This window comes from Nestor notabilis, unplaced genomic scaffold, assembly GCF_000696875.1.
Source record: "Nestor notabilis isolate BGI_N333 unplaced genomic scaffold, ASM69687v1 scaffold9876, whole genome shotgun sequence".
Classification (NCBI taxonomy): domain Eukaryota; kingdom Metazoa; phylum Chordata; class Aves; order Psittaciformes; family Psittacidae; genus Nestor; species Nestor notabilis.
Genome location: NW_009932415.1, coordinates 15,270 through 31,628, shown reverse-complemented (window position 1 = coordinate 31,628; position 16,359 = coordinate 15,270). Strand labels below are relative to the sequence as shown.

The 16,359-nt window shown below is 37.8% G+C and overlaps 1 protein-coding gene across 2 annotated transcripts in view; it reads right to left on the bottom strand.

The window, feature by feature from the left end:
* The window catches only part of VPS41 (vacuolar protein sorting 41 homolog (S. cerevisiae)), a 94,504-nt gene that overhangs the window by 66,619 nt on the left and 11,526 nt on the right, over positions 1-16,359 (bottom strand). The window contains exons 2-3 of one of the 2 annotated variants that reach the window (XM_010016385.1): positions 13,062-13,169; positions 10,010-10,087 (exon numbers count right to left, since the gene is read on the bottom strand). In XM_010016385.1, coding sequence (XP_010014687.1) covers positions 10,010-10,087; positions 13,062-13,079 — 96 coding nt within the window. In that variant the 5' untranslated portion in view covers positions 13,080-13,169. Of the gene's footprint in view, positions 1-10,009; positions 10,088-13,061; positions 13,170-16,359 lie in introns of those variants that run through there. The other variant, XM_010016386.1, reaches the window with a different exon arrangement.

Sequence of the window (16,359 nt, the reverse complement as noted above, 5' to 3'; positions counted from 1 at the left end):
CTTCTCAGAACACTTCCCCAAGCACAATGAAGTTCAAGAATTCATCATTGAGCATTAACTTTCCACACAGGCTACTGAATCATAAATCAGGCTTTGAGGAACAATTCAAAAAACATACCCAAGTCTCTGAGGATGAAACTCACTGGGGTGCTTTCACAGCTTGTTTCTAACAGAATACCACCACCATCATTAATGTATTTAGCAGGAGTTTGTAGAATTCTACCCCCTAAAGTGGAAAGTATGAGATTTTTTTTCTCCATTTCTTGATAAGCCACATTTCAGGGACATGACTGATAAGAAAGGCCAACCAGGTCACACAGTGCAAGTTATTGTCAGGACAGGTTTTCTTTTTAGAGATTATTTTATTGGTGCTTTGACCAAACAACTTTTAAAGAAGCAGAGTCTCTTGCTATTCTTCTCAGGGGTCATGCATGGTTGGGCTAACATAATTTCCAGGAATGGAAACAGCTATGATGCTCATCCTCATCCCTGACCTAACACAGGACAGAGGACATGACCACATGGACCTAGCATCCCTGCTTCTCCACACATTCCATTTCATAGCCATTATTTTCTCCAAAACTACATAGTTTTCTTCCTTCTATCAGCTCCTGCAATGAAAAACTGCACTAAGTACTTTTTTCCAGTTATTTTAGCCTGTCAGCCATTGCACTACAGACAATGATTCCAATCTGATAGCTACTGACATCAGTGAAAAGATCTCTCACCCATGGAATCAGATAGAAGTAGAAATACTATAAAGGAATTAATTCCCCTTCCAGACTGAAAATGATGTAACTAGTCATATCCATAAATATTACACTGGGTGATCAATGCTGAAGTTCAAACAACAGCTAGATCACCATTTTCCATGCAAACATTCAGTTATCAACACTGGTATAGACTGGCACAAGTCAGAGCTATATGCAATAATACACGCATTTCCTGCTTACTGGAAGCATTGTATTCTCTTTGGACATCAACTCTGGAACTTCCTTTATTTGTAACTTTATCATCTGGGAAAGTCTCACAAACCCACCAGAGATACTCAAAAATGGTCCGTGTTGGGTGTCTGATTGTTGACAGGATGCTAAAGACGTGCAAATCAAAAAGGGGGGGGAGAGGGGGAGAAGGAGGAGAATACTTTCACAAGTAGAAACTGTGGATCATGAAGAGCATGGTAACTTAACCGTAAGTGGCAATATCATGTCATATCTTTACTGTGACAGTAAGATAGGGAAAGCTAAATGTGACGATGAATTGATCCTGTGCAACTTCCTCAATGCATTTACATACAAAGAGGCTCTGTTTCAATACCAATAAAGTGCAGACATGATTGCTTATAAAAAACTTTATTTCAAGTAGATCAAAAAAGCAGAGAGATTCATTCATTCCTCCATCTTCACAGCTGCTATCTTCAAAACTGCCAAGACCTGCAGCAACTACAAACTTCAATGAGCAATCAGTTTAGAGTTACAGTGGTGAAACTTCCAACACCAGAATAATTATTTCTGAAACTTCTTTTACTTTTATCACAGTGGAGATGGCCAGCTTGGAAGCAGTTACTTTCGTCAGCAGCCACTCTGAGGGTATTAACACCCAAGACTGATCGAATCTGGACTGTCCACTTTTAGCATCAGAAATGCAATAAACAACTGCTATACACAGTCATGTCTTTTAAAACAAATAAGTCTCATCCTTCAGAAAGGAATCTGTATCAGATTTACAATTACATTATCAATAGTGTCTTACCCCCATGGGAAAAATAAATACTTAGTTTTGCCTTCATGTTTTGTTCATCACATTATGCCCCTGTTATGTCATTCTGTGTTTTTAATAGCGCTGCTTTTATATTGTTAATGGAAACAAAGGGCTGCAGCTCTATTATTAATGTCAACTTGTATAAAAAACATTGTCCTCCAGAACCCTGTTCTGTTGGACTTTCTAACTAGGAAAACATTTTCTAATGTGAATAATATTTTATTAATGCCAGAATGCTGAATAATTCTGACAGGAAAACTGCTATTATTTTGTGCATGTAAGTGCCTGCCTTCCTTATAGAGGAAAACGCCATCCAGGTATAAAATATCCCATTTGAAAGGAAAACAGGTCTAGGAATCAGCAGTATACTAGCTCCTTATGAATCAAACCTTTCCAAATCCTCCCCTATGCTTTTAAAGGTTGCTAGGGTTTAGAAAATGCACATCTTTGTCATCAGTCTTTTATGAAGAGACTTCATCAGTGCTACCTGAAACCAGCCGTTTTGTTGCTGCTAATAAAAAAATCTAGAGCAACTTGGCCCAGTGGTCCAACTATGTGTCAGCAAAGAGCACTTAGGGGGAGTATGAGACAGATGTTGCACAATATGCTTCTGAGATGACTGGCAAATCACTGAACATATGTCTCATACCAGTCAACATCACCTGGTCAAACCAGAAATTTCCCAGTAGGGCAGGGACATCCCTGATAGTGAGAATCTGTGCTTGAGAATGGTTCTTCGAATATCAACAAGCAGTAAAAGACAAAATAACCTAGCAGCATCTAATCTTTCTTGTCAGGGACTAAGCCTCTGGAAGACACAGAAACATATGTTCCTTATTTAACAGCTGTTTGAAATCTGTTGGGAGTTTTTTCAGGCTTTCTTTAAAGTGCCGATTACACTCTAGAAAAGTAATCTTTTGCTTAAGTCAGAGATGAAAAGAATATTATTGTGCATGGTTGGTTTGTATGTCTTTGAAATTAGAAACTGTCTTTCTGTATTCTTCTTCAAAACAAACAAATTTTGTTGCCTAATACTGCTGTCAAATTATGGTGTGTAGGGCATTCTTTCAGAGAAAAGGTCAGTAATAGTTGCAAACACAAATTACATTTTCTAAATAATCACAAGATGTAGCATGCATTCAAATGGTACCAAACCTGGATGGTGAAAGAGAAGAAAAAAACCCAACACAATTGTTTTGACAATATTGATGTTTCTGCATAATGTCACAAATGATTTTGTTCACAGATATTTGAAATGCCACATGTAAATTCACTTAGCAGAATTACAGGCAGGTCCTCTACTTGGTCTTTCACAAAAATAGACTCAGAGTTCCTACAAGGTCTGGTGAAGAAAAATGAAAAAATACATTGGAAACTTTGACCTTCCACTGACCAACAATGCTGTATTAAATAGTATTCATGTCCTTCATGTTTAGTGTTCTCCCATAATGAGATATTTCCCCTCCTCTCAGAATTTTCCAGATTTCAATTTTGAGAAAACACTAAGAATATGATAGGACCCAACCGAGTCAAGGGAATCTAAACTAGTTGCTATGTCTAGATGACTGTACCAAAACAGTATTCAGTCACAGCCCTTTACCGCAGTAAGAGGTGACATTAACAAAATCAGTGACATTGAAAAGGACTTGCTAAGGTACTTTAAATGTAATACATTTAGAGTTGGTCATGAAATGCAACTGACAGACAATACGATACCCACTCTGTAGAAAAGTAATGGATACTGGAGAATAAAAAGGAAACTTCTGCTATGTTTCTATGTCAAAAAATAGAGGAAAAACCAATATGCATTTGGAGAGTAATGAAGTTGTAGAACAATCATTCAGTCTAAGGATGGGGCTGAATGTACCTCGCAAAAGAAGGTATATGGGCAACATAGCTGCTAGTGAAAAGTTCAAAGAAGAAGGCAGAAACAATTGCAGTCCCAGAAACAGCTGACAAAGTACATGAGCTTTACATGTTAACTGAAATAAATTTAATCTACAGCATCCATGTTACTGTCTGTGACTGCACAAGCATGCGTTTGACTTGTATGAGCTAAAAGCATTTGAGAAATAAATGGCTGGACCATAAAAGACCTTCTGTAGCTGAACCCATACTTCCAACTAAACTTTTCACATTATTCTGCACTAAGCTACGGAGTTACTGAAGCTATGAGCTTGAAAGCATAACTGAATGAAATGGTCATGCTTTCCTCAGATTTGAGCTTATATAAATTAATCATACATGATACTACAATTGTTTGAAATTCCCATATTTCATCCATACTCCAAGCAACATTTCCAGCAATAACGAATCCCTTCCACATCCATCTGATTTCTTGGTTTAAGTAAAAATTTAAGCAACATCCCCTTCAAAGGTAGGTTACACACAGTGGATACGTGTGCAAAATATCTATGAGAGGGATATTTTTGTTTTAGTTGTGTTAGACGGGAAACTTATCTAGACCTATAGAAATACTGGCACTGACACTACCATTTTTGCCGATCTAAGGAAGCTACCTCACTTCTCTTCCAGTGACTGATACCCAGGTACATCATGATTCCTGCCAACAAAGGGTCCTAATCTTCAATAGCTCCATGGTTCCCATTGGAAACACTCCAGGTCACAAACAACCTAATAAGCACAATACTAGAACATTGTAAGACATTCCTTTCCAGCCTTTATAACATCTAAAAAGCCAGACTCAGAAAGTCATCTGAGTTACTCCCACAACTACTGTACAAACCTCTGGATTACCCAATCCATCTGCAGTTAAAATGAGAAGACAAGCAGATAGAGGCAGAAGAAGGGCTATCAAATTGGGTGTAGACATCCAAGTCTTAAGAGCAAATTCCCAAAGGATGTCACTTTTTCTCCAGTTTCTCCATTGGGCAGAGCTAGAAGGTAACTTAAAGCAGCTCCTAAGACACTGGACCAGCCATTTGGATGGGAGATTCCATAAAGCTGAAGGAAATCTGTCCTCTGCATAGACAATCACTCCTATTAAAACCTTCATTTTTACTTTGGTTTTTGGAGCCTACATGTATAGCAGCATGCTTGGGTTTGTACAGAACACAGCATTTCAGATTCAAATTTAACAGGCTCAGTGACACCCTGCAAATACTAACACACAGCTACCCAGATCTTTACTCTAAATTCTGTTGCTTCACTTCATTTCCCAACTAAGTCTTCTTTCATAGTCTGACAGTGACAACTAAAATGATGTAGTTAAAGTAATAAACAGGGAATTTTAAGTAGCCTGTCAAAATAAGTGACATTTATATCATCTTAAACTTACGTAAAGTTCCATTCAAAGTAACTTCTTCATTATACAGTCAAATGCTAAAAGTTACCTTCCCCATTGAAAGATGCTGCATTATCTCTCACAGCAGTTAGTGGGCTCCGCATCATTTCCAGCCAGAGCATCTAGTGCTTAAGAGCTGCTGTTACCTCATTAGACATATGCTTTTCTTGTAATTAAAACTCTTTCAAAATCAAGTCAAGTCAACAGAAACCTCTGACATTTTGTTTGCAACCTGCTGAGTTATCAGCAAAATCAGCACACCACTGACTGATGTTCAAGCAAGCAACACATTTGCAAGGGCAACACCACCACCACAGAAGGAACTCCCCTTTCATTTTTCAAGGCAGCAGAGATGACCTAGTGGTTTGGGATTTCTGCCACTCCAATTAAAAAAACATAAAGAAATGTTTAGTGCTACACAATGAGAGACAATTAGGAAAAAAAAAATGGTGAGGCCAGCAAAGTAATACAGGGGAAGAGATGCAGCAAGAAGGGGCCTCTACTTAAAGCTTCATTCTTTCTGAAACCAGCCGTCTTGAATAGCTCACAAATGTTGCATGCTAAAAGGACTTGTATTTCTTTGCACTAACAGAATCTTTTATAATGCTATTTAGACTGTTTTCTAGGCTCATGCATCACCTCTGATACACCTCCAATACATTAAACATTTAAATTCCCCCTACTTGTAAAATAGGCAATGTTTCCCCTTCTCACAGAGTATCACTGGTAACAACCAAGATCTCTTACTAGTTTTGCTTCAAGCTTGATGGTTATTAGAAGACCAGAATGAGGACAGGTTTTCTTGCCCTTTGAAAGGTTTTTGATTTGTTACTTAACTAAACATGTTTGTACAGCTTTCTCCATATCTACAAGTCCTTAATCCACAAGATGTCAGTTGAGGCAATAATTATATTAATAAATTGTAGACAGCCTAAGAAGAAAAGAAAGATGGAGAGGCATTTGGAATTAACATGCTGTGAATCAGTCCTAAATCATCCTCTGTCAGTGGCATTAGGAAGCTTTTTTTTTCCCCCTTTCTTGTTGCCTTTTAGTAATAATTTTCAGTACGTTTGACACATTTCATCTCACTCAATGCACTGAACCCTAATATAAGAGAACACCAGTTTGTCAAACATACGTTATTTGAGGATGCATATCAGTTAATCTTAGACAGCTGACACTGTCAAAGACAGCCACACTGGCAAGAGATAAAAACACACCAGGCCAGGAGGAAAGAAGGATCACGCCAGAGCACAGCATGGCTGCTGAGATACCAGCACCACCCAAGGCCAAAGCTCCCAAATTCCTGCCTCTCAGTTCTCCCCAAACTAAAAGTCTGTTGCACCAGTTCCAAAGCACACATTTTCACTGCTGTTTCGAGATGAGCTGCAGACTTGCAAACTACATGGCACAGGATCCAGCATCAGGTATTCTATAAGCAGGATGAGAGCAAGACCCTCATCTGAAAAGACATTTTAGTTGTCTACGTTAGTTTCACAGAAACATAGGTGAATATTTATGGGTCAAAGTACCTCACATGATTAAGTCTTTGCAGCCCAAGGCCAGGATTTGCAATTCAGGTTACTCATATTCATTTGCTGCTGTGGACATTATGAAATCTTGAGAGGTGTTTTTTAACAAACAAAAAAGCATGCTACAACAGCAGAGCTTACAGGGATGCCAGGCTTTATATTTCAGTCTTTCTTGCAGCTGGTTTTAGCAATATAAAATGCTAACTGAATTCAGACTTCAACAAGAGAGCCATCATTAAACAACTGGCCATTTTGGAGATGATGCAACATACCTGTGAGTTTTCTCCCTCAAAGTTCACAGGAGCTGGAGACATGATAAAGTAATTATGCTGCAAATCCTCTAAGATCAGTCTCTATTTCTGCTTTACAATTTGATTCAAATTAAGATGTGAGTCAACATGGAAAGCAAATGATTTATTAAGAAAACAAGGTTCTTATTTCTTCACTTTCCAAACCCATTTATATTACTGAATGTGACTACCCAAGATTAGGAAAGAAAAATGGAAATCAAGAGGAATATGGTAGCAGTAATGGTGTTTTTCTACATATATTTAATAAGACCTTGCATTAAACCAAACATTTTAATAAGGTTGAAATAAAACCCCCTGTCTCCATTCTGGTTTATTTCACATACTAACACTACTTTGGACCTAGTGATGCTTACATTTTCCTATGTATGGTTTGGTTTTCCTATTTACACACTTAACAGACCTAGGTGTACAGATAAGTAATCATTTAAAAAATAGCAATTGAAAACCACCCCAAAACAAGCCCCTGAAATACACAGATTAAAACTCAAATGCAGAACAATTCCTTGAATTACTTCATTCTCCCAGACAAAGGGCTTCTTGTTCCTTTCTGCTATCACAGAAGACAGAAAATTATCTGCTGAAAAGATTCTTTAAGAGAGAAAAACTTCCAAAAGTCACTCCCCAGGTACACTGTTTACTGCAAAAAGTTAAAACATTTCAGTGGTAACACTGCTTGCTCTTTAATCAGAGACTATTTTATTTACTCAGAACAATTTTTATAAACTACTCATTTCCTAAAATTAGTAACAATAGATACTTCCATTTACAACCTTAAGGTAAAACTTTATCTGCCATTTCACCCATTAAATACTTTTCAGGAGGAATCTCACTCAACAAAGAATCAGAGACAATACCACTAGAGAAAATACTCTTTGCCCCAACACACTGACAAGGAATGCTTTGTATCTGTAGCACTCCAGGAAGTGACTAACTTCTCAATAAAGAACTACATTTTACTTGGGATTTACAACATGGCAATGCTCTAAGGCAAGTCCTCCAGGAGGAGAGACTGTAAACCAGCATTGGTAAGAGAAGAGAAGGAAGACCTCACCAAAGGTTTTGATAGTGATGCCTCTAAGCCTGCAGTCCACAACCTTGAAAAGTTGAGTTTAGATGGAAAATATTCTGACATACAACGACCAGTCCAGAACTATACTGTCTATGGGTTCAACAGCCAACAACATTTGTTCAGAAAACTTCTCTGTTTAAGCAGCCAAGGATGTCAGAGAGCTGCTTTGTTTCCCACATAGGCAGCCCATTCTGTCCTACAACCCTTAGTAGTTCCCTGGAAAACTTTTCTTTTAAAGACAAGTGATCCTAGATCAAAATCTTTTTTGTTCAAACTATAGAAAGGAAACAAAAAGCAGCACCCTTTCCACCAGATCCCCAATATAATTTATCTGTTGCACTGGAGACATGTACGCTAGAAAAAGAGACAGAAACATTAAGAACAGAATTGAAGAAACCTTTCTTTTTCCTATTCTCAGTCTCAAAAAGCAGTTTGTAGTCAAAAAACAGTTTTTAAAGAAATCACTGCCATGTCTATAAGAAGACATGGCACAAAAATATTCATCCTGAAGCAGGCTAAGTTTGGAAAAGGGATAACCAAATAAGCACAGTGAAGCAGAACATGGTTTACTCACAGCCCAACCTTAACTTCATCATAAGAAACCGCCTTCCCAGCAAGCACTGGTAGGACTTTCTGTTCCACCAAAATAGATTTGGGTAGGTGGATGTAAAGAGGATGCAGGGCTCTTCCAAGCACCCGACAGAGTAGAATGAATACAAGTCTAAGACATTTAATGCCTGACTCACGAGAAAATCTCCACTTCATTTGAGTGAGTCTTTTACTGCAGAGATGGAAGAGAAGAATTCGCATACACTTTAATCCAGCCTGCCCTAAATAGATTACTTAGGAGAGAAAGAAACTGTGTCTTTAGCAAGTAGTATACATATAAAGTAATCCGAACTGTAAGGAAGATATCAAAAGCTTTTCCTCTTTAGAAATGCAGTCAGCATCTCCTCTGTGGGGCTGATGAACATACAAAGTTAAGAGAAATAGAAGAACATAATTAGCTTGACTTTCATTAACACCCAGTACGGTCACTGTCAATCCGGCCAATGCTATACATAAAATTTCCTCCAGAGTTCATGCTTAGGAGTTTACCTTTTGGCTGTGACATTCCTGCCCCCCCATTCCTGGCCCAATTGCATAATCAGGTTTAAAGAATATGAATAAATCCTTTCACCCCTCCCATGCAGCTAGCTGTGTCAGCCCTAGAACATACGTTCTCTTTGCAAACATGCCAACATCTTGTGATGGATACTCTGACAAGTGCTGACACTGCTATGAAAAAACAATGCTTGGCTACTAGATTTTGTGACAATGCCAGGAGAAAAAAAAAATTGTTAATTCTCTTCCTCCCACCACCCATGGAAGACAGGGAATGTGAAAATGTGACATCACACACAAAAAATAATCAACAAATATCCACAATTACAAGGAATATTTAATATTCCAGAACAGAGCATAAAATTTGGCATTTCATTCATCTGCTAATATCAGGAATCACAGTAAGGAAAAAGTCAGCTGCTTCTCCTTCAATCAATACAATCCCTTAAGAGTCCAAGCTTCAAAACATTCACATAAAATATTAGCGTTATATATTTGCAGTAGATAAACTGAACCAGCAACGCAATCAATCAATTTTCAATTACTTGTGGCAACTAGATAAGGTGATAGTGCACACACTAACAACTGACAATAGTCACCTAATGAGCAGGCTCATGCCTTATGGAAGTCATGAGCCTCTGGGTTACATAATTAATAATAGCCATTTACAATCATAAATATGTATTTCCTCTTCCGTCTTCATGAGGGAAGTTTATTATATGTAAACTGGGATGTGCTGATCACAAAACTATCCAGTGTAACTTCTTTTTGCAAGGACCATATACTGCCCCTTATGTTACAGGGAGGGAGTTCATGAAATGCATTAGTAAAATTTCAAGTGTAACAAGAGCATTAACTCATTTATTACTTAGTACATCACAGCACTTTTACATCCCAGTAGATGCATTGCAAGTAACGCCATACTTACAACATCAAACTTCTGTGTGATGTTCCCCTGGACATCAAGCAAATAAACTTTGCCATAATGTGTTCCCAGTGCCAAAAACTGTAAAAGAAAGAGACTGATTACATAAACACAAAGACACCAGAACAAGAGCTACAGCAATTCTAAATGGACTCTGGGATGTTTAGCAGATTAATGATTAGCACCACCTGGGAAAAAAAGACACCACCACCTTCTACAGAGGAAGGTTATTTTAACTGCAACTAAGGTATAAAACAGGGCTTCAAGCCCACATTACTGTGATAGTGGAAGTTAGCTGTCAGAATGAGTCATGAGGCCCCTCATCCACTGACAACTAATGGTGTGTCTGCAGTCCGTACACACTGCCTGATGGACTGTGGCAGCAAATTAAAAATGCAGTGTGAAAGCAAGGACTAACACTGACCTGAAAGAGTTCCTAGATCCTTTCTGCAGCTTTGTTTCAATCATAATGGTTTCCTTTGGGCTTTATTTTTAATTATCTTCCTCATTGACATAAAAACCAGATGTTCAAACACATTAAAAGGCCACTGGTAAGGAGCCGGTAAAATACTGCTGAATTATGGAAGGCATGCATGTAAGCACAGAGATAACAAGTGGGTTTGCTTTCCTTCACGCAGGAACATTCCTGCGTTGAACACTCACAAGAGAAATACACTGTTCCTTAGAAATTTCAGGAGTTCCATTCTAAAAAAATAGTAGTAAAATAGAGAAAACTCCACACAAATACATGCTATCACAAACTTATTCTGATACAAACAAGAAGGGAATTGATTCTGAGAGATCACCTGTTAATTGAACCATGTGAACTACACCTAAACAGAAAGGGAAGAACTTCAGTACTACTTGATTTATGACAGGTTTCTTATATTCCCCCCCTCTCCTTTCAGCATTACTCAAATAGTCTAGGCTCCTCAATTCTCTGTATTTCACTGCATGTGAGCATGCTTCATTGCAACCTATAATGAAATGCTCAAATTTACAGGCACTGCTAAGCGTGTCAGTCAGGCAGCACAATCTTTAAAAAATAACCTTACAGAAAGTCAAGGTTTAAAAGGATTTATCAAAATGGAATTGCTTAAAATGAAATTTCAGTCCAGGCACTTAAAATATGAAGCTACATTAAAAGGAGTCAAGAAAGGGAAAGAAGGGGTTCATTAGAAATTCATCCCCTGCAATGCCTTTCACTCCTGCAAGGTTGCCTTTTTTCAGGAATAAAAAAGTCCCCCGGGTAAAAAAATCAATACTGGTTAATAAAACATCAGGTGTGCAGACATAACTAGGTATGACTATTCCACTGCACAGGCCTGCTTGAATGCACCAGGTGCCATGACGATTAGTCATCCAGTGCAGACAGCAAGCCTGGTGAAAATATGATGCTTTAGCAGGGAAAAGGGAAAAAAAAAAAAAATAGTAATTCTGGGGGGAAATTAATCTCAATACAGAAGCCAGATTTTCAGGATTTCCAGCAAAGTTAAGCTGCTTTAATCAGAGGCACGTTTTACATAGTACTGTGTAATTTTACTAATGATGAGTCTTTAGCAGGGGTTTTCCTGCTCTTGCAGGGAAAACAAAAAGCCCCCACCCAGAACAAACAGAAAACACCTTCATAAAACCTATAACCCAGCTTCATTTTTAAGCTCGCTGTTCTAAGAGACCTATTCCTAAAAGACTCCAGCACCTGGCTTCTAACAATATTGATCCTTCTCATAAATAGTATATCTAGCTTGCTGGAAAACTAAAAGTGCTGGGATACTTAAACAGCTTTCCTGTATTGTCACTCTCTGTGACAGTATAGTTAAAGCTGTATCTGTGCACATCCTTATAGAAAAATCCTGTTCAACTCTCAGCTTTCAAAATCTACCTGAGGCTCAGGGAAAAAACAGTGACACAAACAGGCCACGGAGCAGGAGGAAAGGCTTGCCAATTTTCCAAATATCTGTGTAATTCTAAGTTGTCAAAAAACATTTTTAAGAGACTTATTGTTTTCATTCGCACAGTTAAAATACAAGCTTCATCTTAAGAGCCTCCTGAGCCATGGCAACAGTCCTTTGAGTAAAAGAAGCACAGTACAAGTCAATCTAAAAATATAGCCAATAATAGAGATAGATCCCTCAACAAGAGCTGTTAAGGAGCTATTACTGGCTGTGAAAAATTATACATTCAGAAAATAGCTATTACGTTTTACATACTAATAGTTACTTGACAAACCATTAACTCAGACTTTCAGATGCTCTTCAGCATTCCTCAGTATTTTAAAACGTGCTGCAGTATTTACAGGAGAGAACTCAGAAAATAAAAGAGTAATTGTTTAAATCACTAAAGAAACGTATGAAGTTTCTCCCATGCAAGAACAAAGGAATGAACCTTCATAAAATTTCTTCACTTTGCACTGTCCACCACTTTCTCTATTTCATTCTCTTGTATGTCTCAAATGTTACCAGTATTAGAGCATGTGCATTCCCTTTTTAACATATTGAACCAGAGAAAGGGGATAAGGCAGTGTTAGCATGACACCCCAAAAAATACAAACAAAGAAAAAAGGAAAATTCTAAGTACTTCCCTTCTACATTGTATTAACAGACACTCAGCTAATTCCACTCTTTCAGAGTGGAATATATGCTAAGCCAATCCCTGGCATGATCAAGTCTGTCTTCAGGGATTCAGGCTGAACAAATAAGAATAGTATATGCCAGCTTCCTTTCTGGGGAAAAAAAAAAAAGAGGAAGTTGGGAACGTATCCCAGTTTTTGTTCAGACTAATGTCCATGATTAAATGAGTGAGCACTTTCCCAGTAGCTGATGTAAACATCCCATCTAACAAATCACTGCACCTTGAATTCTCACCTCATTTTCTCCCTGAGAAAGCGTAGATTCTTCAACACAGGTTTACCATGAATTTTGTATTTGTGTTGGCTTGCACTGCACCTCTAGATTTGGCAGCACCTCCCCACAGGAGTATCCCAATGCATTATAAGGACAGATAAATACATAAAATGAAGCAGAAGTTCTCTCTCTGCTACCAAGTCAGGTAATACCTTTTCATGTACTGTCATGCAGCTGGCTGCATCCTTCTGGAGAATTTCAGTGACTCCATTAGAAAGCCGTTCATACTTCAGCTTCGGTTCTTCTTCACTCTCATCTTCCTAAATTTTCAAGGGTGTAAGGAAAAGGGAGCAAGAGAAAAAAATAATAATTTAGAAGTTTATTTTAAAAATAAAGCCAAATTAAACGATATCCCAAAACTCCCACACAGCAACAGGTGAAGATGGGTCACTGCTATCTCTTAACAGCAGCCATTACAATCAAAAGCCAAACTTTCACATTTTTATCATTGGAGGGGCCTTGCATTGTGCTTTTTCGTTATTGGTTTCTCTATTTACTCCAAAGTTCTGGGTGCAAACAAAGATGGTACAACAGCATATTAATTCAGCTGTAAGAGGCAGGGAAAAATGTACATGTGTACTTTGTTACAGAATGTTAGTCATTCACAGTTTGGAAGAAGAATATAAAAGGGATGGATATGGAAAAATGGGTAATGATAAAATAAAGTGTGCCACTGTAGCCACAATTAGCTCTAAGCTGAAGCATGCAGGTTACAAGAAACTTGAAGACCTTCACAAGATGCTGCACCTCTGTGGGAAGGCTAGAGGCAAAGTGCTGTGAACAAAAGTAAAAAGAATCCACTAGGAATAAGTTAATTGCATAAAACACACCAATGGGTTTATGTTACAAAAAACCCAAAACAACAACAAAAAAAAGAATACAAAAATGTTCTGGCAAAACTGTCTGGGAAAAAGATCCAGAAACAGCATATTCCTATGGATCACTTACATCATCTGGATGTTAGGAACTTTTTCTGGTAAATACCAAAGCTTTCCTCTCCTTTCATGCATGTTAGTTATTATCACCCAATCACTACTTAGCTGTGAAGAAAGGTGATGCATCAAGTGGCACAAAGTAAAGTGAAAGGAGACCGAGCTCAAAGACACAAGCAGTGAATTCATTGATCAAAGACCCAAAATGTTTCTCTCTTAGGAAAAAAGATGACAAAATAGTACTTTGGTCATTGGCATCTATCTGGAACAGACAGTCTATTGAATTACAATGCCAGAAAGAGATTTCATAGGCTTCAGTAAGCCTGTGTTAATACTCTACATGCATAAACCTACACAAACCCATACATAGCCGTCCCTTGGTCTTCACTGGGAAACAGTACACCTGCAATAATAGTCTCCTACCCTCACTACTAATTCTAATGAACACATCAACGTTCAGTGCGTTTCCCACATAAAACATGTCTTTCATTCCTAACCAACTAGAATATACCATTGCAGTGCTCTAGTAAAGGAGACCCTTTACTTCAACCTACACCAATCACTGCTTTCCAATCCCTAGAAGAGGGAATAAAAATGGCCAGTGCCAGCCTATGGCAGAAGAACTATATTTGTGCAACATTTTCTGTAGCTAATGACATGAAAAATAAATTTGGAAGATACATATTAACTTGTTAAGAGAACATATTTTGCTTAATAAATTGCCTTTGGAGTACTGAAGCCAGTCCTTCCCAAGTTAAATATTATGGCCATTTACCACGTGTGCTACATCCCACACAGTAATACACACATCCCCTCACACAAAACACAGAAAAGCCATACGGACCTATGGAAAGAGTATTTAGCTCAGTGCCTATATAAATATGCTGCAAAGAGAGGCCCTTTTAAAATGTTATTTGAGAGTTTTATCACAGAATACAAGCGAGATTAATACAGGGATGTCAGCAGTCCATGACGTAGCAGTCTGAAGTGAAGTGTCAAAATGTCCACCAAGAAACAATTTATTCAGTAAATCTAACACTGAACAAAGTTGTTACCAGACAGAATGACAAAGTCAAATTACAGGGCTGTGTATAAATCAGCCAAATTTCTTGCACCTACAGATCCTTAATAAATGACTACAGGGTAGAGGGAGGAGGTGAAGTCAAAGAAAAAAGCATACATGTGATGGAAAGAGGGTGGAAGGAAGTATGCATCCATTTTACGGCAATTAATACATTACTGCATTTTATACTTTGCTTACAAAGATTACCCTTGAAATGCATGGGTAACCATTGAATAAATTCAGAAAAGTAAAAATTGAACTCCAGTCATCTAGTTTTCATAAGATCCCACATGTTGCTGGAGTCTGGACATCCAATGTGCAACCAACGTGAAAAGTTAATTCTAGTCTCTCGAGTACTTTGCATAAAAGCATTCATCCATGGACCATTAGATAAAGTTACTGTAAATAAGTTTTGCTTGTCTTACTTATGAGTGAAAACTAAGTAATTTTTTCCTGCACATGCATATACAAAAAATAGGTACTTTCAAAAGTCAGTGCATTGAAGCATTCTGCCAGGCTTCAAAAATAGTAAATAAAAACTTCCAATCTGAGGCACGATGATGTACCCATTTCACGCTTTCTTGACAGGTATCTTTTATGTTAAGTAAAAGTCAAGCTAAAAGGTGAACTGAAATGTGGTGGGGGCACTTTGCTGTAAACAGAATGAAATGAAAAAGGCGATTTGCAAAAATGCAAGATTTCTCTGCTGCTTTAAACTCTATCTGGTATATTAAATGCACCTGATGAGCTCTTATTCAGAGTATCAGAATTTAATCATTCTAAAGGCATTTTTCTGTCAGGGAAAGCTTTTATGCAGTCTGAACTTCTAAAGTAAACACAAGCCAGTGTTAATAAAAAGACAAATCAATAATTTTTGTTAAATTTTAATAATCCTGAAAACCTACAAATAAAACCATCAGCAGCCTGAGTTGAGATGACAGTTAGCTGCGTTTCTATGACAACCTAGAAGAATGGTACAAGTCCTGACTTGCAGCAAAGCTAAGATATAAACAGGGTGACATTTACTCCATGCAAGAAAACTCACAGCATTCCTCTTCTAAGGGAAAAAATAAAGGAGAAAAACAAATAAAAATCAATTGCTCAACTATAGATGGATTTTTACTAAGTGTATGGCACTTTCAATTAAAGTCCTCTAAACTATCCTAGAGGATTCTAAACACTTGAAAATAAATTTTATAGCACTACTTCTTGTACCCCTGCTTTACACTTCTGTATTTTCTGCCTAAAAAAACACCAAAACAAGCCCAACAAGAGTGAATTTTTTATTTCCTGACAAATGCATTAAGTGGAAAAGAAATATATATTGCAGAAAATGTTCTAAGCACTCCACACATCGCAGCCTTAAATTCTGAACGGGAAGGAGACCCGCAGAGCTGACAGGAGGAAGCTACCTTCGTGGTGTTGTTAAACAAATAATGACCATTTTTCAACTGC